Genomic DNA, 27083 nt, shown 5'->3' on the forward strand with positions numbered 1-27083 from the left:
ATCTTGAGCCATCCTCATTGAAGAAAGAAACCTTTATTAATAAATAATAATAATAATAAATACTGTTTATTTGAATGGTCACACTTTTGAAGCATATAGAATGGGGTGGGTAGCTGATGCTCCCAGGGTGGGAGAGGGGGGTAGCAAATGGGAGGGGGGGTTGTACAAGGGGGCAGGAGTGGCAAAGGTGGGGCTATATACAACGGGAATAGAAAAGGAGGATCATCTGGTTGCTGGCATGTCAGGAGCTTTAATGCTGAATAGAAAGTGAGGTTTCATGAGATGATTAAGCCAAGGGGAGGTCAAGAGCAGGGAGGAGGCCCTGAGTCCATCTGGCTCTGGGGTGGGGTGGGGGCGGGTGGGCGATGGGACATGCACTCCTCCCATGAAGGGCTGTGGGCAGGGAGGAAACCCTGGGTGGCAGCGGCGGTGGTGACAGCAGCAGCGGCGGTGGTGCAGCTTGGTCTGTGTAGCAAAACGGTTCTTTCTCCGAATGCCCTGGTGCCGAGCCTGGCCCCCTCCCCAACTGGGGGCTATGCTGCTCTCCCCTGCCAGCCACACAGTCCTTGAGGAAATGCTTGCCCAGCACCCTGGCTTCAGTGTGACGGAGGGGGAGGCGTTTCCCGGCCCTTCGGTGCAGGGTGGGAAGTTCTGGGGGAGACCTGGAGACCTCGGACTTTCTCAGCTCTGAGTTCAGCCAGGCCTCCCCCAAGGACAGCTGCAGGGGTGGAGTTCGCTGCCTTGTGGGCCGATGGGAGCCGGGATCCTCAGGGGGAGAGGAAAGTGCAACTTCTTCAAAGAAATCCCCCTTGAAAACCTGGGGTGCCCATCCACTGGCGTACCCCAGAAGCCCTCAGCCTGGCCCTACACCATACAGGATTCCAAGGCTTGCCGACTTGACCAACGGATGAACCAGCAAAGCGCGAAAACACTGGGAACTTCTGGGATGCAAGAAGCAGGACGGCTAGCCCTGCTGGCGCTCATGGCGTCTTCTGCGGTCTGGGAGGGCCGCAGGTCTTCAGGAGGGTTGGAAGGAAGACGTGATGGCCTGGGGCCTGCAGATTCCAGTCTGTGTCAGTACCTGTCCCTCCTGGCCCCGTGGTCTGCAGCAGGGAGGAGCAGGGCACGGGTCTCCTGATGCGGACAGCTTTGCGGAGTCTGCATGGGGCTGCCGTGCCGTCCATCTGTCCGGGCAGACTGTCAGTAGTTGCGCTCCGGCTGGCCTGTCGCTTGGGGCGCATGTGTGGACAGAAGGGGGCTTTCACTCAGTCGCTTGGCTTGTTAGTTTTGTAATAGTTTGTTGCTTTGCTTTAAAAAAAAATGTTTTGTGCCCTTCCTGGTCCCAGAAGGAAACAGCTGAAGGTTTCACTACAACAGAAAACAAAGGCAGAATGTTCCATGGAGCACCCTGCAGGCTGTGGCCTGGGGGGGGGGGAATGGGGCAGGAGGAGAAGGCAGGGAAGCGCTTTCCGCTCTCTCTGTGTATGCTGGTTCAGAATGTTAGATTTGGGAAGTGGAGTTCCAAGTAACTTTAAGCTTTGCATGTCCCTTTTATACACAGCTGTGGGTCCATTTTGCTCAGCAAATCAGTGAAGAGGAAAGTTACCCAAGCCCTGCTTGGAATGTTAGCCAGCATTGTGAAAGGAGTTGGGATTGCTCAGCCCCACCCAGGGCCCGATCCCAGTCAGCTCCCTCAGAGACCTACATGCTAGGCCCAGAGGGGATCCTGTGGGGTCTCCTACTCACTGTACATTGTCCAGATCACCTCCCAGTCCCTACCAAGGCCTGCATAGCAGTACATCCCTCACTCATTTCCCAATAGGAAGAGGGGACCTTAGTTTTTCTCCCCTTGCAAGAGAAAGAGAAAGATGCCCCTCTGGTTGATATAGGGCCTGAGCGGGCCTCTCTTTTCCCTATGGGAAGGATCTAGGCTGCTGCCCACCTGGCACTTTTACCCTGCCTTTGTGTGAGGGAGAAGAAGGGCCACTGCACTTGAGAGGGACGATATCCTGAGTTCCTTTGGTCAGAGCCTCTCCTTTAGAAGTATGAGAGCAGAAACGATGCAGGAGGCCTCGCAGGGGCCTCCTTCGAGTGCAACAGTATCCCAAAGGCCTTCATGAGGCTTGATTTAACAGGAGAACTCAGACACTGGGTGGCTCTATAGGAGGCAGAGGGTTCCTTGAGATTATCTTGTTGGGGTGTGTGTGTGTGTCTTTGTGTATGTTTGTCTGGTTAAAGGAGGCACCTGTCCCAGCTCCCTGGCTGGCTGCTTTGCAAAATGACGCAAATGTGGCCAATACACCATCAGAGACAAGTGGGAGGAGAGGCATGGCAGGCGGCTTGAGGTAAAGAGATGGGTGATTTAGGCTGCCAAGGGCCAGCAGCAAGGGGCGGGGCCCATGTCCACGGGGTTTTGGTTGGATTTCTAAGGAGCAGTCAGTGTTACTACTGTGAGGAGGGTCTGGGTCTGTCTTGCTAGTAGGGAGTGAAGCGGCTGTACCCTCCTCGGTATAGACTAGCCTGCAACATCAAAGACGGAGAAAAAGCCAATCAGTATAAAGGAGAGGCACAGCCCATCCCTGCCCTGTCCTTGGAGCCAATATGGGGGTGGCCACTGGCAGAGACCTTCTTCTGAAATGGGAGCAAGGGCCAAGGGCAGTGGGGTAGAAGTGGGGGTTTGACTCAACCTCCCAGAATGCAAAGCTGCCGTGAGGCAGATTTCACAGGAAAACTATCCAGATGGATAAGGCCGATATGCATTTTAAAGAGGAAAGTAATGTAAAATGGTGCCTTGGGGGCAGGTGCCTAGCACTTTCCTATGAATCCTTCCATGGATAAAGGAAGCAAGGGCCTTACAAAACCATGCCTCAGTTTCCCTTAATCTAGAAGATGCCTCCCTCTCAGTATTCCCCCTCTTTCAAGGGTTGACAGTTCAATGCAAATCTTGTGGTATCATTAGGAAGGCCCTGATGGGCAAGTGATCGCAAGATGGCTTAAAATCTTTCTCCTCTTTGATGCTGCCTAGAGCCCTGATTATAAGGAGGCATCACTGCAGGAACTGGATGTGGAAGTGTATTCAGGAACAGGAAGGATGGGAGGTGGCTTTGGGGAGAGTCCCTATGCACGCACACCTTGCTCAGCTCCAACCCACTTCTTAAAGTATTTGCCCCATGAAGCACTGCTTTTGAATGAAGGGTCTCTTACACCTGTACAAGCTGCTGCTCACTTCAGGTGGTTTTTAAGAAGGGCATCACTTGTTCAGGAAACCATCCTTTCTATTATGTGCATCCCCTGGCAATGAGGGCAGCCAGGGTTAGCCCAGCCCTAAATGTGTGCTTCTTCTCTAAGAATCTTCCTGTTTAGGGTTTCTCTGGCCCCGGACAGCTGATTAATCGGACTGCAGCTGAGATCTGAGTGTCAGTATCCCCAGAGACATCCCAGATCTTTCTTCCTCTTTTCCCAAGTACCCAACCTGACCGCATATATTCCCCCAAGGTCTGGATGGCTATGCACATAGGGATAGAAGGCCCCATTCTTACCATGGTGCCGATGCTGTAGGTGGCAGCGGGGCCAATAGTGTGGTGGTAAGGGTCTGCAGCTGCATAAACTCTGCCGTAACTAGGAGCGAACACAGGGGGCAGCGTTAGAAACTGAGGAATCGCTGAGTTGCCAACCCTAAGTGTTCAAAAAACCATGAATCAGGCCCCAATCATCATTAACTTTGCTTCAAGTCATGATAAACATAGAAGAAATGACAAGAAATGTTCACTGAGCTTTTAGCAAAGGCCCCTGAATTACTTTTCCCAAGTAGGCGTCCACCAAATGTGCTAGGACTACAATCCCAACTTTAAAGCCATGCATAGTTTGGGAGATGCCAAATGGGGAAAGCGACCCAGTAGCGAATTGCTCCAATTCCCCACCCGAGAGAGATCATTTCAAATTGCAAACATCTCAAAAGGGAGAGTGCTAGAATTCAAAAGCTACATTTTTGCCGACAATCCTCATTCTCTTTTTTTACTGGGATGCAATTTCAGAAGGGAGAAAGAAGGAAAGGATCGGCTTCTAGATGAGTAAGCAGGTCATTGTAAAGATGTCCTTTCCTAGAGAGATACTAATGGCCAAAAAATGTACAGGTATAACTGTGGCCTAAACAAGAGGTGGCCAAGCCTTCTTTGGAGGGTTGGGGGAAGTTGGTAGGACAGGGCCCCCAACTGTGTGGTCTTATGAGATTGTCTCTTTGATGTCTGCAAGGGATTTTGGATTTCTCCTTCAGTTCTGTGCATTTTGTAGCTCAAAAACTACCTTAGCACTGCTTTTCCAGTGTGCAAACAGAGATTCTGAAGGTTTGATTTGCAGGGGAGATTTGCAACCCAGAAGCAGGAAAAGAATATTTGTTTTCCCAGCAGGGAAGGAATAAAAGCATTGGCAGCCAAAGGATGTCGGGTACAGCCATCCCAGCTGTAGTTCCTCCACATTATCCTTGTTTAACTTTTTGTGTGCATCCTGCAATTCTGTGAGGGCACAGATCATTATTTATTTTAATCAAAGGAGGAGTAGGAGTGACTGGGTGACTGGGTTGTGCTGATTAGAACTGGTTTTGTAAGGGACCCAGAGAATGTAAATAATTGTTTCCTGGCGGTGGATGAAGTTGGAGCAGATCTTTTGTCAATTTTGGATTTTATGAGCCAAAAGAAGAAATTGTATGAGGATTTTATGTTGGGGAGAAAGAAAACATGAGAAATGAATAAACAACTAAAAGCTAAAATTACAGAAACTTTTTGGCCAACATTCTCCAGCAAAGAATGGAATTAACACGAATATAGAAAAACTAACATTCTTAAGAAGATTTTATCATGAGAATCCTTAGGATTTCTTATGTGTAAATAACCTCAGAAAGTAGCATCATCTAGCCAGTGCTGGCTGATTTTGACTGGATGGGAGACCACCAGTAATTCCCAGGTTAGACTGAGAAATCAGAAAGACATTCTGGAATTGGGCATTGCTAATCTGCTTCTATAATGTGGCCAAGGAAACTATGTGTATGTCATAGAAATCACTGCTTATGGACCGTTTGGTTAAGATCAAGAAGTGTGTCACAGAAAGGAAGCTTGAATCAAAGATGTCTCTAACTTTTAATCCTGAAACAGCCCTGTACAGCCCAGTCAGTACCAGAATATCAACAATGACCTACTTTACAGGGCTGTGGTTCTATAGATGGGAAAGGCTTGGCTGAGAGGGTCACCATCTAAGACAGGGCTTCTCAACCTTGGCAACTTTAAGACTTGTGGACTTCAACTCCCAGAATTCCTCAGCCAGCAAAGCTGGCTGAGGAATTCTGGGAGTTGAAGTCCACAAGTCTTAAAGTTGCCAAGGTTGAGAAGCCCTGATCTAAGACCACATGCATGTTCCTTGCCAGATGTGAATGTTAAATCTGATTGGCAAGACCAGCTTGTCCCAATGCGAGTATAGTCGCTAACTATCTTTCAAGGACAGAAACACACAACACCCTCAATCCACCAGGAAGGCCACTCCCCTGTGTTTCCGCTGCCCACTAGACACTCATTAAAATTGTTTTCTGACTTATCTGGTTGGTTAATTGTTGGGCTTCATTTCCATGTAGGCCACCACCTGTATTCTAAGGCAGAGGTCTCCAACCTTTTGGGCGCCAGGGATCGGTTCCGTGGAAAGAGGTTTTTCCGTGGACCAGAGGGGGCGTGGTTTTGTGTGCTGCCTGCATCTCACGGATGGGACTTTGCTTGTTTGTGCGGACCGGTTGCTGGCATGCCGCGGCCCGCACAACGGGCCCACGGACCGGGGGTTGGGGACTCCTGTTCTAAGGGGAAACTGTGCCTGGTGATGGGAATGATCCCACTTCCCTACCCATTGGTTGCTGCCCCCCTGACTATTCTGCCCTGGGTGGCTGGGTGGGCTGCCCTCTTCTGAGAGGTCTGGACCAGAAAAGCTGTACCTTTTTTTATTTCTTCTTCCCAGGAAATCTGGCGAAACACTGGCATTTTTTAAAAAGGAAGCTCACTAGTAGAATGGGGAAAGGCTAAGCTTATTTTCTTTTTTAAATAACTGATGGAATGGGAAACAGGGATCTTTTGGTTTTTGTTTAACTGGGTGAAATTTGCGAGAGATGTGATTCCTCTATAGTCCAACTGACTAGAATAATGAGAAAACTGTGGTTCTTCTCTTTTCTTCTGGTCCACTGATCCAAACACAAGGAAGGGGCTCATATTAAAAAAATGGTCCATTGGAAACCACGTCCTGAAATATCCCCCATGGAAAGAAAGTAGTCAAGAAGTGGGAAAACCCACCAACTGGGACTATGGTAAATGCAGCCTGAAGTGAGCACCGGGCCACCATCATGGCCAAAAAGGAGGAAGAGTTTGAAATCTGGCAAGGTTTTTATTTCCTGCAGGTTTCTACATGGATGGCAAGCAATTAAAAGCTGTCATGTGGAAGAACCCTTAGTTTACAGCGTCCTTTTTTAATGAGAGTTACTGCACACTTTTTATGATATCTCCCTATGAATTAACACAACATATGTGCATTTTAAGTGGAACTAAACAGCTGAACACACACACTGCATTGCTTTACTTAGCAGGATAATACAAATATAGAAACCAGGAGAATGAAAAAATGTTTTCTAGGAAAGGTTTCCAAGCAGAAATAAATGTGTACCACTGATAAAAATGTACTATTCTGCTGGTAATGTTTCCTGCAATGGGTCATTCCTCCCCAGGTTTATCCCAATATTTCTTATTTAAGCCCCTTATAATGTATTGTTTCTCATAATATTTTCACATCCTTCATATTTATTTACTTAGTTATTACTTTGTTGTGCATTTTAACCTGCTTTTCATCAACAGCAGAATAATAATCTACCACTAACCTAATTAAATGACAGTCATTTTTTAATAGGATGCTAAAACATGTCAAGGAAGTAGGATGATAAGAATGTTGCATGTCAACAAATACCTGATTAAGAAAATAGTCTCTCCCATTTCTCAAATAAAGCTTCAGCAGTTACCACTGTAATAATTATGCCTGTGTGAAGAAAGGCTGCTTGATTTTGCAGAATTGTTTTGGCTTCGATAAATGCAATGAAAAGGTCCTGCAGTGTGGAAAAGCAACTTTGCTTCGAATGAAATGTCTTTGGTGCATGATCAGAATTTTATTGGAGGCCAGCGAAGTGACTTCTCCCGGAAAGCGTGGCCACTCTGCTCCAGCCCCTACTTTGTGGAGCCACATTGAAAAAGCACTTGGTTGAATGAACAATCAAAGCAAAACGCCCCTTCAATGCTTCCTACCCCCAAATCCCCCTTGTAATAATTGTTTTTAGAAAGGGAAGATAAGCACAAAGGATTAATTGAGTTGTTTTGTTGCCTCTGAGAGAGACTCCGTTTAACAACATAACCTCTCCAAACTCAGGCCACTTCAATACAGCCATTCATCTTATCAGCATGAAATTCTGTATACTGGCAAGCCAGAAAATGCACACACTTCAGTGAAAGGTATAAAAAGGGGGAAGAGAGGCAATGGTTGCTTGTGAAAAACAGAAGAGGGAAACAAGAACAGGGAACAAAATGAGGCAGAGCTCAGATCACAGACTCTTTGCACTGTGGACAAACCAGCTCCCAGCCCTTGAGTGTTGTGGACTCTGCTGATTATTTTAGGGTCTACCAGGACTTCCAGTATTCCCTCTATCCCTGGGCAAACCAGTCAATGGGGGCTGGAAAACGTTTCTGACTGAAGGAGGTGGTGTCCCTTTTCTCCCTGGTGCATCAGTAACAATTCCCTGGTACAGGGACACTATTGTGAATCCCTGCATCCAAGTGATGGGCTGATAAGGGGACCAGACACCAAGGCGCAAGATGACTTACCTGTCGCTGTAAGCTGTTGCTGCTGCTGCCGCAGGCTGGGCGTATCTGTAGGCTGCATAGCCCCCCTGGAGTAGATGAGAGAGACAAGCATTAGGGGTGAAGGTGTGACTGCAGTATCACAGGAGAAGGGCACATCTTTTGGGGGATCTCACGTGCTGGCCAGGAGGGAGATGTGTACCCACAGGCCCAGCCCCTCTCCAATCTCATTAGCATTCCCTGGGGTCCTTGCTACCATTAACCTGCAGAAATTAAACATGCTGAGGAGAGAATGTCACCTCCCTAGCGGGTGGCGGTGTTAACGAGATGTCGCCTCTGATAAATCTGTCAGTGTGTGCCTGAAGTATTGCCCAGAGCACTTTAAATATGGAGAGGAAACGCTGCTGTGGCCTGACAGGCTGACACCAGGCCAGAAAATAAATCCTGCCCTCTGTAGGAGCAGATGCACCCTTTACCCCACCCTCACAGGTAGCCTGCTTCCCATCTCCAGTTGCCGCACATGCAGGAAGTGTGATTTCAAGCTTTTCCTTTCCACCCTTAACCTCCCTTAGCCGTGGAAAGTGCTGGGATGAGTCTTGGAAGAGTGATGAGAAAATCTGTAGAGCTAATGGGAGAGGCTTAGAGGCTGCCCAACTGCTGCTGCTTCCTGAGCTCTGGGCCCCAGGTTGTTTTCCCACTGTGTTTTGGCAGCCTTGGCCCCTGTTTGCATCACTTAATGAAAAGAGCAAGCAGGGGGGAATTTCTCTTTGACAGAACAGCCTTCCTGGAAGGGCCTGTGCCTGGTTACCAGCAAAGGATGCCAAGTCTCTGCAGGAACCAGAGGATGCTTTGACTAGAAATGAAAAAAAAAAAAAAAAAAAAGGATCTCCTAAGGAAACTTTGAAAGGATGGACTTACATAAATTTCAGCACCGTAGAATCCGTCCTGGTAAACCACTCTGCAAAAGCAAGAAGAATGTGGCTGTGACTAAGAGTTACTTTGGGTAGGGCTCTTTGAAGCTCACTCTGCAAGACTGGCTGTGTTCCAGACAGGAGCACCAGAGCAAGCATCAGATGGGCCTTTGTGGCTCTGGTGTTTGGACCTATCAGTTGCTTTTCTCTACCCTGACAGCAGGAGGGGAGCAAATGCAGGCATCAAGCAAGTGGATAGAGCTGTCTGCCTGACAATCAACAGGGAAGATCATGAAGGTGTTCGTGGGGGGAACCTGGAGCCAGCCACTCCTGGCCATGCAGCCCTACATGATAGTCACATACATTCCGTGAAAGATTTTGCTTCATTTTCGTCATTTTAAAAAAGGAGCAGGTTTCTGATCCACACAGTGAGAGGCTAATTTATGGGATGGTCAACATGGTTATCTACTCTCTTCCACATATCATCTAGTGATGCTTTCCTTCCTGTATTCCTCATGTTTGTCTAATTACTAAAAGAATCCTATACAACATAAGATATAAGAAGATGAGTTTCGGAAGGAAGCATGAACATAAATATGTTGTGCAAAGTACACCAGCATGTACTTAATTTGCTTGCATAATTTATGCTGGTCAAGGAAATAAAAGATTCCTGTTGAAAAAGTGGAATGACTGGGAGCATGACTTCTCCAGCTGTGGGTTGACTGTGAAATGTATAGTGCCACCTGGGCAAACTGTCTTCCTAACCTTACCAAAATGGAGCCCTCCAGAAATATTATACTCCAATGCCCATAATTTCCAGACAACAGGTACGTAGGAATCTCTATAGGAAAATTGAGGTCAATGAAAAATCCAAGGATAACTCTGAATTTTCCAACCATGTGTCCAGAAAACTAGGACAACAGAGACTTATGTCTTAATCATACAGGAACCCAACAGAGAAGCTTCAGGAAGGCATGTCTTAAAATTAATATGACTTTTAATGAACCATAGATCACAGTGGCCAGAGATGAGAGATATGGGAAAGACTCTCCTGGGTCTTGAGAAGATGGCCCATCTAACTTTGTCTTTTTTGGAAGTGCCAAACCACCCGTTTTTGTAAGGGAGCCTCTCTGCTCAATACTCACGCTCCATAAGTGGGGATGGGGGGAGGTGGGGGAGCCGCTCGGAAAGTGTTGTAGACTGTGCGCCCTCGGCCCCTTAAGTGCGTCCCCCGGTACGCTACTGCGGTTCCTGTAGCTGGATATGGAAAACCAGTCACTGAAGGAGGGGAAGAAATAACCATGAGGACCAGCATGGAATAGCCCCAAATTTTAAACTCTGTTCTCCATTCCCCCCTTCCTCTCCCAAGAATAAGGGATAAGCTTTTCCCATCTCCTTCCTCAGGCACGTTCCTCGCAGCTGACTTATGAATCCAACCCATCAATTCAATATTCCTTCCTATTTAATATTTGAGGAGCTGTTACAGAGAAGGGGGTGGGTGGGTTTAACCTATTTTCCAAAGCATCTGAAGGCAGGACAAGAAGTTACAGATGGAAATCTATCAAGGAGAGAACCAACCTAGAACTAAAGATAAATTTCTTGGCAATGAGAACAATTAATCAATGGAACGGCTTGCTTTCAGAAGTTGTGAGTGCTCCATCCCTGGAGGTCTTTAAGCGATTGGAAGCCATTTGTCTGGAATGGTATAGGTTCTCTTGCTTGAGCAGAGGGTTGGACTAGAAGACCTCCAAGGTCCCTTCCAACACCGTTATTCTGTATTTCTGTTCCTATTCCAAATGTTGTCTTCAAAACTTTTGCCCTCTGTCATAAATCTATGCAGTACAACTACAGGATATGTCTCAGTTCTACTCACATTTGTTCTCTTTTTTCACAATAAAATCCAGATACACACATAGTTTTCTCTTTCTCCACTTTATACCTACTTTATCCAAACCAGTGTTTGAAGCTAGTTATGTAAAGTACAGATGGAGGAATAAGCTGTTTGCAAGAATTATAAGATCCACAAACAGAGCTGCTTGCTAAATGGAGCTCAGGGTGGCAGGGGTGGGGTCTAAATGATGTTCCAGATCCCTCCAAGTTCCATCTGGATTCATACACCACATTAAACCCTAAACCTAGGCCAACAACATAGAATTCCTCTACTTATATGCTAAGGCCCAAGCAAACAAATGAGATTATGGTTTTATGTGATTGCTGGGCTCATACAATATGCTAAGAGAGGGTGTAACTGGGTACCACAGCATACTGAGTTATAAATTCCATAGGCCTATTTAGCTTTGTTGAATATGTTGTGGTAGCTCTACCATGAATATTATGAGATGCATTGAATACATTTAGTGGTATGTTTTATGATGTATTTATACTATCCCTAAATCTGGATCTGAACTGTTATGATTTGGCCAGTCTAGAATCCTAATTTACAATGGGGAGTCAGAAATCCTTGCCATTTGACAATAAATTATTTAATAATGTACCTGTGGATTAGGTACATAGTTAATAGTCTACCAATCCTAGAGTGAATTTTCAAGATAGTGATTTGCTTAAAATTAGGCAGAAAGCCACATGACTAAGCAGGAATTCAAGCCTGGTATTCCCCAGACTTAGTGCACCCATTCCCTCCTCTCTCCCCCCCTCCCCCCTGGCTTACTGACTTCTTGCTTTCTTCTTTGCAAGCAATTGCCTGTGGCATTCTAGGAATAAGCAAGAGGTAGATTCTGCTATGAAATTCAGTAGTCCTGCCAGATCCCTAAAAGATAACGCTTCTCCATGGATCTGGCCCAATTCAGACATTACCTGCATAGAATTCAGGGCCATAGACGGCGCCCACTACAGGGTTCAGCTTCCAGCCTGGTAACAAAGAAGGAGGCAGTCAGAAAGCATTGCTCTCTCAGTCCTCCTAAACTGGCATTCCAAGAAGTGGGCTGGAGGGGGTGCTAGGTTCATTAGGCATTGCCTTTGAAGAGGGAAATCTGAAGTGGTTGCTTTAATAGGCTGGGTGCTCCTCTTGCCATCTCTGTTTCCAGAGATACAACCCAAATTCATGCTTTGCATTTTTTTGAGACCCCCCCTCTCCCCGAGGTCAGAACACCTCCCCACCCCCAACCTGTAGGGTGGCCTGGAGGAAAAGAAGCCTGCCCCCTTTCCAGGAATGCCTGGTTCAGCATCCTTCCTTGTTCCATTACCGTTTGTGTAGGGATTAGCTGCCTTTTTGTTTGTCATGACCCGTGCAGTGGCATTGTTGACCTGTTGAGAAACAAGCACCAGGTTACTGATAGACTTTTCCTCAAGGAAAACACCAGCATTCAAAAGGCTGCTGAAGGTTTGAGTCAGATCCTCCCTGATTTATGGACCAATCATCCTAAGCAAAGGCAATTTGCTTGCCACACTACATTTGCTAATTCTTGACATCTTGGGCTGTGAGCCTTCTGAGTCCTACCTAATCTTACAGCTCTTTCCTAGTGTGCTGGCCACAAACAAGAGTGCAACATTAGCACCACATGGGCTTGTTGTAAGGGACTACTGCTGAAACTCTCTCTTCCCAGGGCCACGTTCACAGCTAGCATGCAGGGCCCTGCACAAGCAGTTTTCATGCATACTGGAAGTACCATTAACTGGACAGGTTAAGCAAGGCAGGCAAGAGGAGGCCTAAGAAATCAGATCAGCAGAACAAAAGGGTAGGAGTTCCAGCAGAAGAGGATGTCAGAGGCAACCATGCAGCACCATCCCTCTACCTCACAACTCTGATGAACCAGGGATCATCTTCAGCACTCCAGTGTGAACAAAGGGCTCAACAACTACCAAGAACTACTTTCACAGGAGATTCTTTTGCATCCTTTACAGGGTCTATTCTGAAATTGCTCTGTACTTCCTCTTCGGAAGGCAAAGAGCAAGAGTCTCTGCCAGGAGGCAACTGCACAGGATGATTTAGGAAGATTTTCTGGAAGTTTGGAGGCTTGGGGATATTATACTTCTCTGCCTTCTCTTAATATTGTCTGAAATGATTGCTTATAGCAGATTCTTGGTGGAGACATTCTGCCTTCCTTCCCTTCTGCATCCTCCCCTACCAAAAGCACAGGACATGCAACATTCACTCGCCCGCCTGCTTGTCCTGGTTAATCCCAGAGACAGATATATATATATATATTTTTTTAAAAGGTTGTGATACGGTTGCAAGTGTGAGGTCTAATGCCCGACGCAGAGCAGGCAGTGCATTTGTTCGCACCTCAATTTTGCGTCCCTCTACGATGGTGCCGTTCAGCTTCTCCCGTGCCCGATCGGCATCTGCACTAGTTTCAAAAGTTACAAACCCAAAACCCTGTGAGTGAGGGAGAGAAAGGAAAAAGGAAAGAAAAAGAGAGAGGTTGGGGAGGGAGAGAGGTAGGAAAAGGAGAAAAGGATGAAGAAAGAAAAAAGGGGGGTGGGAGGAACAGGACAGAGAGAAGGGGTGAGTAAGGAGCAGCAGAGAAAAGAGGCAGGATGTGAGTTTCCCAAGCCTCCCTAAAGACCGGGTGAGGGGGGGGAGTCAGGGGTGGGTGGGGAAGGAGCAAGGACAAGGGAGGATAAGGACTGAGAGGAATAAGAGGACAGGACAAGATCTGCATCACCACTCCATTATGCCATTACGACCCAAAAGGATTGCAAATGTGTAGGATCTTTTCCCCTGTGCCTGACTATTGGCTTTACATTTATATCATCCAGGCTAGAGAGAGACAGAGTAGCCCTCCTAAGTGTGAAGAGGCTGCAGAAATGGCTGAGGCCTAGTTCTGCCCCCTCCAGAATGCTCAACCATTGTGTGGCGCCTGATCAGCTTCTGTGCAGTCTAGCTCCTACAGTCAATAGTGGAACAGCAGGAGTTTAAGCACTGAAAGGATTTCCCAAGTTTCTTTCAAACTTAAAATACCTGAATTACCTCCTGGAAACAAAAATCCAATAGTGTATTTTCATGTCTATTTCGGGAGGAAGAAATATCCACATGTTTCCTCCAAACCTTAATATCACATTGCCTTAAGTAGCATGTTATGTTATTTTATTTCTCTCTCTCTCTCTCTCTCCCTCTCTCTCTCTCTCTCTCCCTCCATCCCTCCCTCCCTCTCTCTCTCTCTCTCTCTCTCTCTCTCTCCCTCTCTGGTTAGAGCAATTTCTAATCTCACCATGAGAGGGTGATCGTTTTCTGCATTAAATTACTTTAGTGATGGCTTTGTGGCCAACAGTTTTTCCTCTTTCTATACGACTCCGAATCTAGAATTGCTTTGGTTAATTATTTTCAACCAGCACAGTTGTTTTCAGAGGGAAAGTTAAAATATCAAAATCTCATTCTTAAATCTAAAGTCCCAGGATTTGAAGGGATGGTGAGGAAAGGGTAGTTAGAAACCAGGAGGAACCCCGTGGCATAGAAAGGAAGTGGTGAAGGCAGGAATGCAGAACGGAGGAGAAAGACTGGCCCCTGGGAGTACCCATCTACAGGGACATTTGGGTTGTATCAGACACCAACATGTTGAACCCACCTTGGAACCACGCTCATTGAAAATGATCTCAACATCCAGGATCTTTCCAAATTGCTGGGGGAGAAAAAGAGGGACAGGGGACGGGGGAAGAAGGAAAGGTGAAAATGGGAGTGGACACATCATTTCTTTTCATCCCGGCTTGGAAAACCCTCGTGCTCTGATTTATTCCCAAAGGGCATGGTATGTAGACGTATCTGGAACATCCTTGAGTATCAAATACAGGTAGTTCTCATTTACAGCTAGTCCTCGACTTACGACCATAACTGAGCCCAAAATTTCTGTTGTTAAGTGAGACATTTGTTAAGTGAGTTTTGCCCCATTTTATGACCTTTCTTGCCCCTGTTGTTAAGTGAATCACTGCAGCTGATAAGTTAGTACCCCGGTTATTAAGTGAATCTGGCTTCCCTTATTGACTTTACTTGTGAAAAGGTTGCACAAGGGGATCACATGACCTTGGGACACAGCAACGGTCATAAATATGGACCAGTTGCCAAGTATCTGAATTATGATGACATGACCATGGGGATGTCGTAACTATGAAAAATGGCCATAAGTCATATTTTTCAGTGCCATTGTAACTTTGAACGGTCACTAAACGAATTGTTGTAAGTCAAGGGCTACCTGTACTGACCGCAACTGGAGTCAGCAACAAACATTTCTAAGCAACATGGTTATTAAGTGAAATGTCATGTGGTTGTGCCCAACGTACGTCTGTTCTGCTGTAAGTTTTAAGTTACCTGATTGTGACTTGACATTTCTTGCCAGCTTCCCCACTGACTTCACTTGTTGGAAGCTGGCTGTGAAGACCGCAAATGGAAATCACATGATTGTGGGACCCCTGTGATTATCGTAAAGGCGCACTGGTTGTGAGGGGCCCAATTTACAGTCACATAACTACAGGGTTGCTGCGACAGCCACAAGTTTGAAGATCAGTTGTTAAACCTATTCAGTGCTGTCGTAAATTTGGTAAGTGAGGACTACCAGTATTTATACACATACACAGAAAGAACGTCTGGGGTCTAGCATCATATGTAGGCAGATGCCACTTTACTTCTACGGGCCCCTAGGACTATCATCCCTAGAAGTACAGGAGATGTTTTCTGCATTATTCAATACTCAGCTGTTAAATAACATGTTCCAGCAATGCTCAGACTGAGAAACAAGTTAATCCTGCCTGAACCCTGATAATCACAAGTCCTGCAGAGCACTGGGGAGTCAGAAGGAACAGATAAGAGTTCCTGCCAAAAAGGAATGAAAGCAAGAAGCAGGCACTGCAGATACGTGGATGATGGAAAGATATAACAAGAATATGTAGAAACTGTATAAAGATAAGAAGCAGATTTGACAACGATGGGACCCAGCATTGTTAGTTTGACTGATATTGTTATCTTGGACTGATTTTCTAAATTTATAAATGGTGATAAGAAATACTCTGTTTTAACCATTGTTTGTTAAGCCAGTCCTAGTGGTTCACACACAATATTCAACTGTAAACTATGGTTTTACTAACCATAATGTCAGGTTCACATATCACATGAAACAAAAAACCCAACTAAATTATAATGTAAAAGACAGAGTGAACACAGCCAGTTCCTTTCCAAGATGACCATAGGTCTTTGTACATTCCTATGTTTATTTAGCACAGGAAGGTGATAGACTTACTCCAAACATTTGCCGCAGATCAGGGTCCCGGAAGCGGAAAGGGATGTTGGAAACGTGTAGCCGCTTAGGCTGCTGCTTGTTGGAACCATTCTCTGGTAGGTGTAGTGTCTGGTTGTCTGTCTGCGCTGCTTCATCTGTCTGCTGGTGAAAATAAGTAAATTAAAGCACCACTGTGATTTTTTCTAGGTGTGTGTGCGCGCCCGCGCGCATATGCGGGGTGGGGCATCATTGCTGCTTGTGAAAGACAGATTTCAAAGGTATGAAATGAATCCAGCAAAAGTGCTGGATTAGATTTGGGGCAATTAGATTTTCAGCCTTCAGGCATATTGACTTGGGTTTAATATATAATCTGTTCTTCTGCTGAAGACTGGGGTCATTTTTTGCAAGTCTTATTCTGGAGTGCTTGGGGCTGGAGCCATTTCTCTGTTTAATCCATTCATTTTTTTTGTTCTTTCTCTTTTCTCCCCAACCCCACCCACCCACCAGCCCAAACATCCTCTCTGCCTGGAAAGCAGGCTGCTCTTGATATAGCTCTGAAGCATTCTTCTTTCAGAGGGCTCCTTCCATTGCACAGTGCCCCACTTCCATTCTTTGATTTTGCTTCTTACACCCCCCCTTCTGCAGGTGGTTTGAACTCATAGCTTCAGGGGGCTCTTTCATTTTAGGTCTCCTCAACATTTTTTCTTCTCTTGTACCCCATTTCCCTGTTCCATTCCCTTCCCCTGCCTAAGATAAGGCCAAACCCCGAGGGCTTTGTGCTGCAGGTCCCCATAATCCTGAGAGGTATTGGGACTAGGCATTCCTATGAAAGTGATGTTACTTGATTGCCAACTTTTAATGTCATCTTGAGACTAGGCTCACACAGTGTGCTACCGCATGGTTTGTTTAGCTATGGTTTGCTGGTTAAAAAAAATGAAGAGCTGGGTTTATCCGACATTCAAGCCATAAGCCATGACTTAGAAGCATGATAACTAGGTGAACAGAATACAGTGAGCCAAACACAAACAAATCACAACACGGTTTAGTGCAATGTGAGAAACCAGTCAGGGAGTGTTGGCATATGCTCTCACTTAGGGATCAAGAATGTGAGCTGTGAAACCGAAGTCCCCAGTTCAGCTCTTTAATTTGGTCTTGGACTGGCCACCATCCTTCTGCTTCAGCTTCTCCAATTATGAAACAGGGGCCCTACTTTTACCTAGGACAGCAGTGCCGCCCGAGAAAGTGGAATAAGAACTAGCATGGGCCCAAACACACAGCTCCAGGGAAAGGAGGCTGGAGATGTGCTGGCTCCATCCTGGGTTTGCATGCATTCCTGCACACACAGAACCAGGTGGGGAGGCCGAGCTCACTCTCAAAGCTGCGTGGTGGCGAGCAGCCAGCCTGGCACTCAGGGATTGAGGAGCAGCTGGGAAGTGCTCACTCAGCGCTTCCTCGCTGAGCTGCATTACAACCACATCATTGGCATGATCAGATTGGCAAGTGGCCAAGCAGGTAGATTACAAGTGATTAGGGACACAAAGGGAGCCAGGAAACTTAAGTGCTGAGCCACAAATGCCCATGGGGGTAGCAGGGTGCTGGAATGGTTTCTCTGCACTGGCCTCCTGCTGCATAAGAACTCTGTTATTTTCACCTTGCTCTCTTTCGATCCTTTGCTGTCTCTGGGTCTCAGATGGAAGTGGAACAAGGCCAAGCAGACAAACTAGGAATGGAGGCAGAGAGGGCATTGGATCTGCAGGCTCGGTCTTCCCTGCAGCCTCTCAATCATGAGCCAATAGGTCCATTTTTCCAACAGAAATTTCCTTGTATCCTTCTCATCCAAGTTTACACATTTCTCCCCCCCCTCCCCCAAGTTCAATCCTTCCAGTTTGCATTTTTCTGGGAGGAGACATCCTTTTCTTCATTAGATGTCTACTTCCCTAAACTGCCCTATGCTGCCCCTGTGCAGGCAAGCTTTACAGCAAGGTCAGGCCCTGTAGGCAAAGTCTCTTACCGGTACCGTTTGTGTGCCTGCTATGGACTGCGTGCTGGCATCAGTGCCCGGCTGTTCGGAGTGGCTCTGTGCTGGGGTGTAGAGCGTCAAGGCATGCTCAGGTACTGTGCTCTGCCCCGAATAGTCCTGTGCTGGATGCGGGTGTGGTGGTGGAGGAGCGTACTCTGGAGGGATACCATTCTGTGGGGGTGGTGGATATGTTGCTGGGGGATAGGGCTGAGCCATTGCGTCAGGCGGAGCCGTGGCGTCCTGATTGCCCTGCAGAGATAGGATAAGAGAATACTCCTTACTCATGGCTGACAATCTCAAGCCAGACTGTGAGCTTCAACCTTCATCAGCAACTCACTCTCCATCCAACAGCTCAGGTGAATTCCAGTTAATTTTCCCATAACATAAGGCAGTTAAGTATTGGTTTAAAGCAGTAATTGCATCCAACACGGCAAGAAAGAATGCTCTCAAGACCCACCTTTTATCTGCCATGGAATTGCTGGACATCATTTTAGAGGAGCAGAGTGGAAGCACCATGCACGGGATGATAAAATCTGCAGGGTAGATGTGCCCATTGTTATTCTAGTTTTCAATGGATTTGATTAATCTCTAACTCTCTTCTGGGAGAATTAGAGACATAAAAAGCATCTCACTGAAGGCAAGTTGGAATTACAAGGAAAAGATAAAATTGTGTGTAGAACAAATAAGAACCTGCTCTAGATAACTTGTCCAGCAACATCATGGAGGATCAAAAGTACGTTTCTTTTATGGCATTCTTTTTCATGTATATTTTGAAAAGCAATTAGCTATTTAAAAAAATTCTCAGCATGACAAATTGCAACCGGCTATCAACTTTTATGCTTGTACATCTGAACTGCAGGTACATCACCTGGACACCCATGGACTTAACCATAGTCTCAATTTGTCCTTTAGAGATGGAAGAAAGTACATGGATGTTGGGTGAAAAAAATGGAGATTGGAAAAATTGCCTTTAGGACAGGAGGATGCATCCCCGGGAAGGAAAGGGGCCAAGAAAGCAGCAAGATCTTTGTAAGACACAGTATGTCTTTCTGTATACCAACATAAACAATTACCTCAATGTAAGGTCACCCATATTTCTAAATGTTGGGCCTACTAAATTGAAAGATTATACTTTCAAATGGAGGTGGAAATGTCCTTTCTTTCAAAAGATACACGGGCAGTCACCTCAGTATTGATTTAAGATGAGGGATTTTACTATTCCTGCTATTTTTGCCCTTCCTGCCTTCCTGCCAAAATTGAACCTACATGTCCCATTCTCCTATAAGGATACCTAAAATTATTTATTCAAAATCATATGTGATATGTGGTGGCATTATCAACATCTAAAAGTGGCCTACTTTCCCGTTTTAAAAAAGGGAAGAGGATTCTGAACTGGAGAAGAACATGGCATTTGCCAAACGATAGCTACTCAGTTTCCTAGATAATGCCTCAAAAATGTGTTAATTTCAACGAAGGGTAGAAAAGAAAAACAAGGAACGGTTTCTAGAATTGGGTATGTCTAGTTTAACGAAGAGAAGGACAAGGGGGGACATGATAGCAGTGTTCCAATATCTCAGGGGCTGCCATAAAGAAGAGGGAATTAAGCTATTCTCCAAAGCACCTGAAGGCAGGACAAGAAGCAACGGGTGGAAACTAATCAAGGAGAGAAGCAACCTAGAACTAAGGAGAAACTTCCTGACAGTGAGAACAATTAATCAGTGGAACAGCTTGCCTCCAGAAGCAGTAAATGCTCCAACACTGGAAGTTTTTAAGAAGAGACTGGACAGCCACTTGTCCGAAATGGTGTAGGGTTTCCTGCCCGAGCAGGGGGTTGGACTAGATGACCTCCAAGGTCCCTTCCAACTTTACTACTACTACTATTATTATTATTATTATTATTATTAGATGTCTGTGGTTGCTTCTACACTCGATACACTTAGTGCTGCTGAGACAATGTTTTTCCACAATTTTCTGGAAGTGGAATTAAAATCAAAGTTCCACACAGCACTGAATGTAGCACTATGTTATCCACAACATACTCTTCCATGGTTTAGATTTTTCTTTAATGTTTATTCAGAATTAAATCCCATTCATAAAAGTCTTTCTCAACATTCACAATTTTTTTTGCCCAGTTTACAGATCCTTACCATTAAATTGTTTCTTCTTACTTATGACTACCCCATTTATATATAGCCAATTTACTGACCCTTGACCAGTCTCTCTTAATTGTTCCAATGTCTGCTTGTGTTCCTGTGGTAGACGGAGGGAGGCTTTAATTACTGGTTTTGAGCAAAGAAATCATTTAAACCACTCCCTACCCTATGGGAACAGAAACTAATGCTGAGACATTAAACAAGGCTATTTATCATTACTAACTAGCTTATACATCATTGGTTTTTTTTTCTGAAATACATCTCACAGAAAGAAAAATACAGGTAGTCTTCAACGTACGACCACAATTGAGACAAAATTTTCTGCTTCTATGTGAGACAGTTGTTAAGTGAATTCTGCCCCATTTTATGACTTTTCTTGCCATACTTGTTAAGTGAATCACTGCAGCTGTTAAATTAGTAACACAATTGTTAAATGAATCTGGCTTCACCATTGACTTTGCTTGTCAGAAAATTGCAAAAGGTGATCATGTGACCATGGATATGCTGCAATGATTGTGTGAAAAATGGTCATAAGTCATTTTTTTCCAGTGCTGTTGTAACTTTGAATGGACACTAAATGAACTGTTGTAACTTGAAGACTTAACCTGTAATGTTTTTGCAAAATGAGCAATTACAAAAGGGCACAGGACACCCCCTTCCCTAAAAAAAATAATCTGAATAGCATATTACTTATTCCCATAGGACAGGCTGTTGCTGTAACTCATGGAAGTTTATTGCCCCTCACCCATCATAAATTATATGTGAAAAAAAATCATGGCATGCTAACATAGAAAATACTAAATTGCAATGTCCTGGATTTTCTTTCAAGAGGAAGTGAACTAACCAGAGCACTTTCAGTGGAAAATAAAGTCTAATTCAGAAGAATTCAAACAATTCCTAATAAATTTTCTTTCACCTAAACTATTTTTCAAATTTTTGTTACAAATTAACTTTCTTCTACTATTTTAATATGCCTAAATGTATGCTCTGCTCAAATATTCCTTAAATAATTTTTTGAATAAAATTATTGGACTATAAATCCTTTGGCTAGCCCTAAATCTTACATTGTACTCGTTAATGGATATAATTTCTGAGAGAGAAATGCTCTGTATGGAGTAAGGAATATTCATATACATATGGACAAGAGTTCTAGTAGTAGTGGATTCTATATTCCAAGTACTGACAACATGCAGCTTGGTTCATCTGGAACATTTGACAACAAATAAAGATCAAGTCTGTAGAAAATTACTTCATCTATTATAGGAGACCCAATTTGGCAGATAGAAAGGAATGGTCAGTATAAGTAGATGGGAGCTGTTTTGAATTGGGCCAAGTATTTATTTTGCTCAGCATTCTGGGGAGAACCAAAGACTGATGGGGATGCCACAAGCAAGATATCAGGTACAACAAAAAGACAACCCAGTTGAATTCCCTATTCACTCTTATAGACACAGAAATCAAAATCCATGACAACATGAATAATTTGGAAGAGATTCCCAATTCTCCAAATCCCACGAAAATACCAGCTTGGGTTGATGCATACCCATCAACTGTCATCAGGGAATTTCAAGTTATGATTCACACATGGAAGATGTTTCCAGCTTCTCTGCCTGATATTAATTGTAACTGATTGCTGTTCTATGTCTCCCACACAATGTAAAAAAAAATCATGTCCTCTCACTAGTTATCACTAGAAATATTCAATAGGAATGTGATTCACATGATAGGGACACCTTACGTGATGACTGATCTTCAGAGGACAGCCCACACATCACATATTATTTATTTATTATTAGATGCATATCCACCTTTTTTTTTGTAGTATTCAAGATCCTCTTGCCCCATTTTCCTCACAACTTTCTTAGGTGAGTTGGGCAAAGTCCCTCAGCTAATTTCCATGTCTAAAGGAGGACTAAAACAAGTGATCTCCCATATTCTATTCCAGCACCTTAACCACTGTACCAAACTGGTTCTCAAACACACATCCACAGTGCCTCGCAGTCCCAATTCCCTGCACCAAGCCATCCTCCTCTGCAGATACACTTTTTCTCACTTGCCCACCAGCATAACTTCATACCTGACTGCTCCCCACACTCCTGCCTCCCTTCAATCCCTTATTCCTTGCCTTGTGCTGACAAATAGCCACCAGCCCTCTGCTAAGAGCCCAGATTCCGCATTCAGATGCTTTATAGCTGTATACCACAGTGCCTTTCTCTCTCTCTTGGGATGAAATACATCCACAGCTCCTGGAGCTCAGACAGGCTCTTTAATTGTGTGTGTGGTTAATTTATGACAAGGCAACATCACAGTGGGACAGGCTTGGGCAGGCAGGCTTTCCTTGCTTGAAGAGAGAAACCTTTCCGCCCCAGGCTCTGTCTTTAGGCTCTTTTATTCCCAATCACACACTGGAGGATGCAGCAAAGCTGTGGCAGTGAATGCTGGGCATTGGGAAAGCCATTTCTGAATGTGCAAATTGTTCTGTTACCTCCTTGGGTTTTTCCAGCATGGAGTCAGGCTTCATTGGGAATGGGAAAAAGGGAAGGCGGGTGCTAATATACATTTAGGAGGGGTTCCTGGCAGCACCTTAAGTTATTTTATACTAATCATACTATACATTGGAGAAGAAGTAGATGACTAAGCTCAATGCTATTACAGAAAGCTGATCTTAGTGTCTCAAATTAGCAATCTTCACTGGGAAGACACCTTTGATACCGGAGATATTTTCTCTTTAAGATTTATGTGGCTTTCTGACCACCTACCACCCACTCCTTAGCCAAGGAAAAGTTATTCAGGCAGAAATAATTGGTCCTTGAAGCTCTCCGGGAGACCATGTCTGAAGCAATGACCTCAATAAAGGCATGCATAGAAGGGAACTCCAGCAGATAATTAGGTCTCCATCCCTGGGTCCAAGGGAGGCAGCTCTATTCCTTTCTTCAAGCTTGAATAACTCTTCTCTCAAAGTGCTGGCAGTTCATAATGTCTCTGAAACCCAGAGTCTGAAGAACGTATTCTAGCATTAGTGCTTATCTGCATAACATTCTGAATTTCCAGAAATTCTCCCTTGAGAGAGGGAGGGACGGCTTCATGTAAAGTATCTAGAAAATAATTAGGGGGCAGGAAGTAGACTTTAGGCTGAGAAAAAAAATGCAGGAAGACCTATCCACTAGTTAATTGATCAGCTGAATTAGCTGGCCAGAAGCAAATGAATTCCTGGTTCAAACGAGCTTCTAAGAGACAGAGACAGGGAAAGAAGAGGGATGAAGCATGTGAATGTGTGTGCACTTGTATGCATGAGTGAATAAAGGTTGTTCAATGTAATATTCAGGCATCTCAATGAATCTGGTATCATTACTTAACTCAGACTTTGTGGGTGCTCTCCATGGTACTAAATCTCAATAGCCTAATGTGTAGTTTGCCACACTTGATCAAAATATCCCCAAATGTTCCACTCTGAAAATGATGCTAGCAGCCCATTGGATAGGATGGTTTTAGCACTCGGGGAGATCCAGGTTGATAGCCATGAACAATCAATAAGTAACTCCGGACCTATCACTTCCTCTCAGTTCAATCTACTCATAGGGTAAGCACCGTGATGATAAAACGAAGGAAGATCCCATGAATCCTTAAAGGAAAGGTGGAATATACGTCTAATAAAACAACAACAATAGCAGCCAAACCAGCAATAAACCAATCTGGATAATTTCCAGTGGTGTGGATTGCAATTCCCAGAATTCTTCAGTCGGCTGAGCCATTGCTGAAAATTTTGGGAAGTTAAGCCTATATATTTAGAAGGCACCCTGTTAGTGAAAGGCCCACTAACTGAATCTCAGAGACATATGCTGCCATATATTATATCTTTAAAATACATTAAGAAAATTTCTGAATTATTAATTTGTAAAATGTGTTTTATATATACAGAACTGCATTCCATTACTTAACTATTTTGTTATACTGCAAGAAGAAGGTGGCTGTGGTGCCATCAAATATAAGCCACACATTCCTCTGGATGGCAGCAACTAGTTTCCTGTGAAGGCAGAAGGTGTTTTATCTACTTTGGATGACAGCTGGAAAAAAAAATCCTACTCCTTAGCCACTGAAAATGTTATCTACACTTGATTTTTATCCCACTATTTCCAGCTCTATAGCTCCTAGTATTCCCAGCGAAAATGGCACTTGGGGAGGCCACTCTGGTCTAGGAGACACAATTTCTGTACAGTTGAAAGGTGCTATATTGGAAAAGCTGTCTTACTTAAAGCCTGCAAAAAAAATAAAATCTTGAGGTTCTGTTGTTAAAAATATTTGATGTCCCATTGGGAATTTTTCCCCTGAATTAGGAAAGAGTCTAAAATACTAAAATCTGTCATGTGATCTATCCTATTATAGGCTCAGATTTACTTCTCAAGATCTGTGCCTCTTGTGACCAACACCATTTGGAAGCGAATCTAACAAAGTCCAAGTCACTAGAAGAACACTGCATAGGTGTTCATAGTATAGACAGAGAATTTTGTAAAGTCTCAAAAAGAGTGAATCTCCTTCTCAAATATTTTCCACAAATAAATATTTTTATCTGGCTCCTGTAAAATGGAATAGAGATAGGGTAAGAGCTAATTATCTGTAGAAAAAAATGAAACATGACTTCCATGGCTTTTGAAACCCTAAGCCTTGAGTTAGAAAAGAGTTATGTTCCTGTCTTAAGATTATTCATGACTTTGTCCCTTTTATGCTGCTTTCTTTACACGGACAGAGAGAAAGGGAAAAGGGCCTGCAGTGACGACTGACAGAAGACACAATTTTGACATATTATTTTGGAATGAATCTGAGCCCTAGTGATGTTTAAAGAGGCATATTGTGCAGTACTATGCAGTAGGTGACAAAAATAAGAGATCAACAAGAAGTGGCTACAATGCAGATTATTATATAAGGGATGTTTTAACACCCGATTTACATTTTGGTTAGATTTAGGTCTTCATTCCTGTTAATTGTATACTGTAGTTTGAGGACTCCAGTGACTGTAATAGGACTATAAAAAGACAAAGCTACTGACAACAGGAATAGCAACCAGGTTTGGAACTGACTCTGGTGGAGGTGAATAGCTTCTAACTTTTAGAACTGAGTATGGACAGTAAAGGAACCAGGACAGACTAACATTTGATAAGGTAGAAACAAAGACCTTGAAAAAGTCATTCGAATGCTGTGCTGTGTCTATATACACAAAGATCAGAGTTATACAACAAATGATTTACCCTGTTATACTCTACGGAAGCAAACACTGAAGAAGCAGACTAGAAAAAGTATTGATGCTTTTGCACTTTGGTGTTGGGGGAAAGACTCCTGAGGATATAAGAATTAGCCAAGAAAACAAACAAACAGAACAAATCAATCAGAGTTCTCACTTAAGGGACAAATGCCAGATTCAAATTATCATATTTTGGCCGCATTATCCAACAAACTAACCTCTTTGAAAAGGTTATAATGCTGGGAAGAAAAGAGAAGAGGATGACCAGAAACAAGGTGGATGGATTCAATTACACTGGCAACTGGATTACTATTAGAAGACCAGGCTGGGGGTGAAATCACCCTGAGAAGTCAATGTGGTCTCTTTATATTGATATCTTTTTGACAACATATAAACAATCTTCCAGGTTTTATGGCGCTGCCTTCTGTATTTGCATTTTTAATGAACCGTTTCTGGCTTTTGTTGCACATTTATATAGTTGTGTTGCATGCAATGTGGTACTCTGCCTGAAAGTGATACAGAAATGTTTTAAATAATTACGGTTAGTATCCAGATTTTGTTTAACAAAAAAAAAGGATGGGGCCTTCAGAATATGTTGGGCATGTTTTAATTAATGGACCGGGAGCTGAAATCAATGAATTCAAAATCCAAGGCAGACCTAAAGGAAACATTATTTGTTCCAAGAAGGTCTGGGTGCTGCTCTATACGTTCCTTATCCTGCTTCTCCTTGGAGAAGTTCTGTCTCCTTTCCTAATCATGCCAGAGAAGAACAGAATCCCTTTAATGTCTGATGTTTCTTTGCGTCACTTAACTTTTCTTTTGGCACATGCCTGCACTCGAGAAAGATTGCAAAAGAGAGAGAAGTCTAGCCCTTCTGGGAATCTTGCCTCAGCAGTCCTGATTTAAATGACCTGACTTCAGAAGTGTTTTGGTTCTTGAGCTCAGGCTCTATGGAATTAGGGACCACATTGGGCAATTTTGTGAGTTACGCATCTCGGCGTTCCTGATTCCCTTGGTCTCTCTAGCTCCAAAAATAAACTTTATTCAGGCTACCTGTGAATTCTTTATATTCTTCCCTCTTGTAATGCGTACTGTATTAAGAGCCCCTGTTAGCGTGGAAGAAGACCACATTAAAATATTTATCTGAGACAAGCTAGTGATAATGGCAGAGGAGAAATAAGCAAATCTCGGCTGTTCGTTTTCAACACTGCTGAAACTTAGCCAAGTTATCCACGTTTTTATTAGAAAACAGTAAATATGCATGTATTTGCTTGTTGTCAAATAAATGCATAACAATTGGTAGTGCATTTATTTGACAACTTACAGCTGCAATTGAACCCAACATTTATATTGCTAAGTGAGAAATTGGTTAAGTGACCTTGCTTGTCAGAAGGACGCTAAAGGGGATCACATGATTCTGGGACTCTGAAACTGTCATAAATGTGAGTCAGTTGTCCAGCATCCGAATGTAAATCATGTGACCATGGGGATGCTTCAACCGTCACAAGTGTGAAAAATAGTCATAAAGCACTTTTTTTCGGTGCCGTTGTAACTTCAAATGGTCACTAAATGAACTGTTGTAATTCGAGGACTACCTGTACCATAATTTCCTATCTACCAGAACGTAGAAATTTGGCCATGTGCCCTATTCTCTACTGTCTAGGAAACAGAAGTTACACGTAATTGGTAACTAGTCTTAGTGACAAAGGAAACCCATCAGAGATTTTTTTAA

General features: G+C 44.0%; 1 protein-coding gene across 31 annotated transcripts in view; it reads right to left on the minus strand.

Moving 5' to 3' along the window:
- RBFOX3 (RNA binding fox-1 homolog 3) overlaps positions 1-27083 on the minus strand; it is a 488491-nt gene that overhangs the window by 9615 nt on the left and 451793 nt on the right. For 19 of the 31 annotated variants that reach the window (XM_039345408.1, XM_039345554.1, XM_039345562.1 and 16 more), the window contains 11 exons: positions 17954-18211; positions 15964-16104; positions 14302-14355; positions 13020-13112; positions 11980-12040; positions 11591-11644; positions 9922-10054; positions 8784-8823; positions 7890-7954; positions 3540-3675; positions 1410-2520 (listed from right to left, as the gene is read on the minus strand). In XM_039345408.1, the coding sequence (XP_039201342.1) occupies positions 2476-2520; positions 3540-3675; positions 7890-7954; positions 8784-8823; positions 9922-10054; positions 11591-11644; positions 11980-12040; positions 13020-13112; positions 14302-14355; positions 15964-16104; positions 17954-18211 (1080 nt within the window). In that variant the 3' untranslated portion in view covers positions 1410-2475. Of the gene's footprint in view, positions 1-14; positions 1369-1408; positions 2521-3539; positions 3676-7889; positions 7955-8783; positions 8824-9921; positions 10055-11590; positions 11645-11979; positions 12041-13019; positions 13113-14301; positions 14356-15963; positions 16105-17953; positions 18212-18419; positions 18496-27083 lie in introns of those variants that run through there. The other 12 variants (XM_039345545.1, XM_039345447.1, XM_039345496.1 and 9 more) reach the window with 12 other exon arrangements.

This window comes from Crotalus tigris, unplaced genomic scaffold, assembly GCF_016545835.1.
Source record: "Crotalus tigris isolate CLP2741 ecotype Arizona unplaced genomic scaffold, ASM1654583v1 scf7180000017551.9496454, whole genome shotgun sequence".
In the NCBI taxonomy this organism is placed as follows: Eukaryota; Metazoa; Chordata; class Lepidosauria; order Squamata; family Viperidae; genus Crotalus; species Crotalus tigris.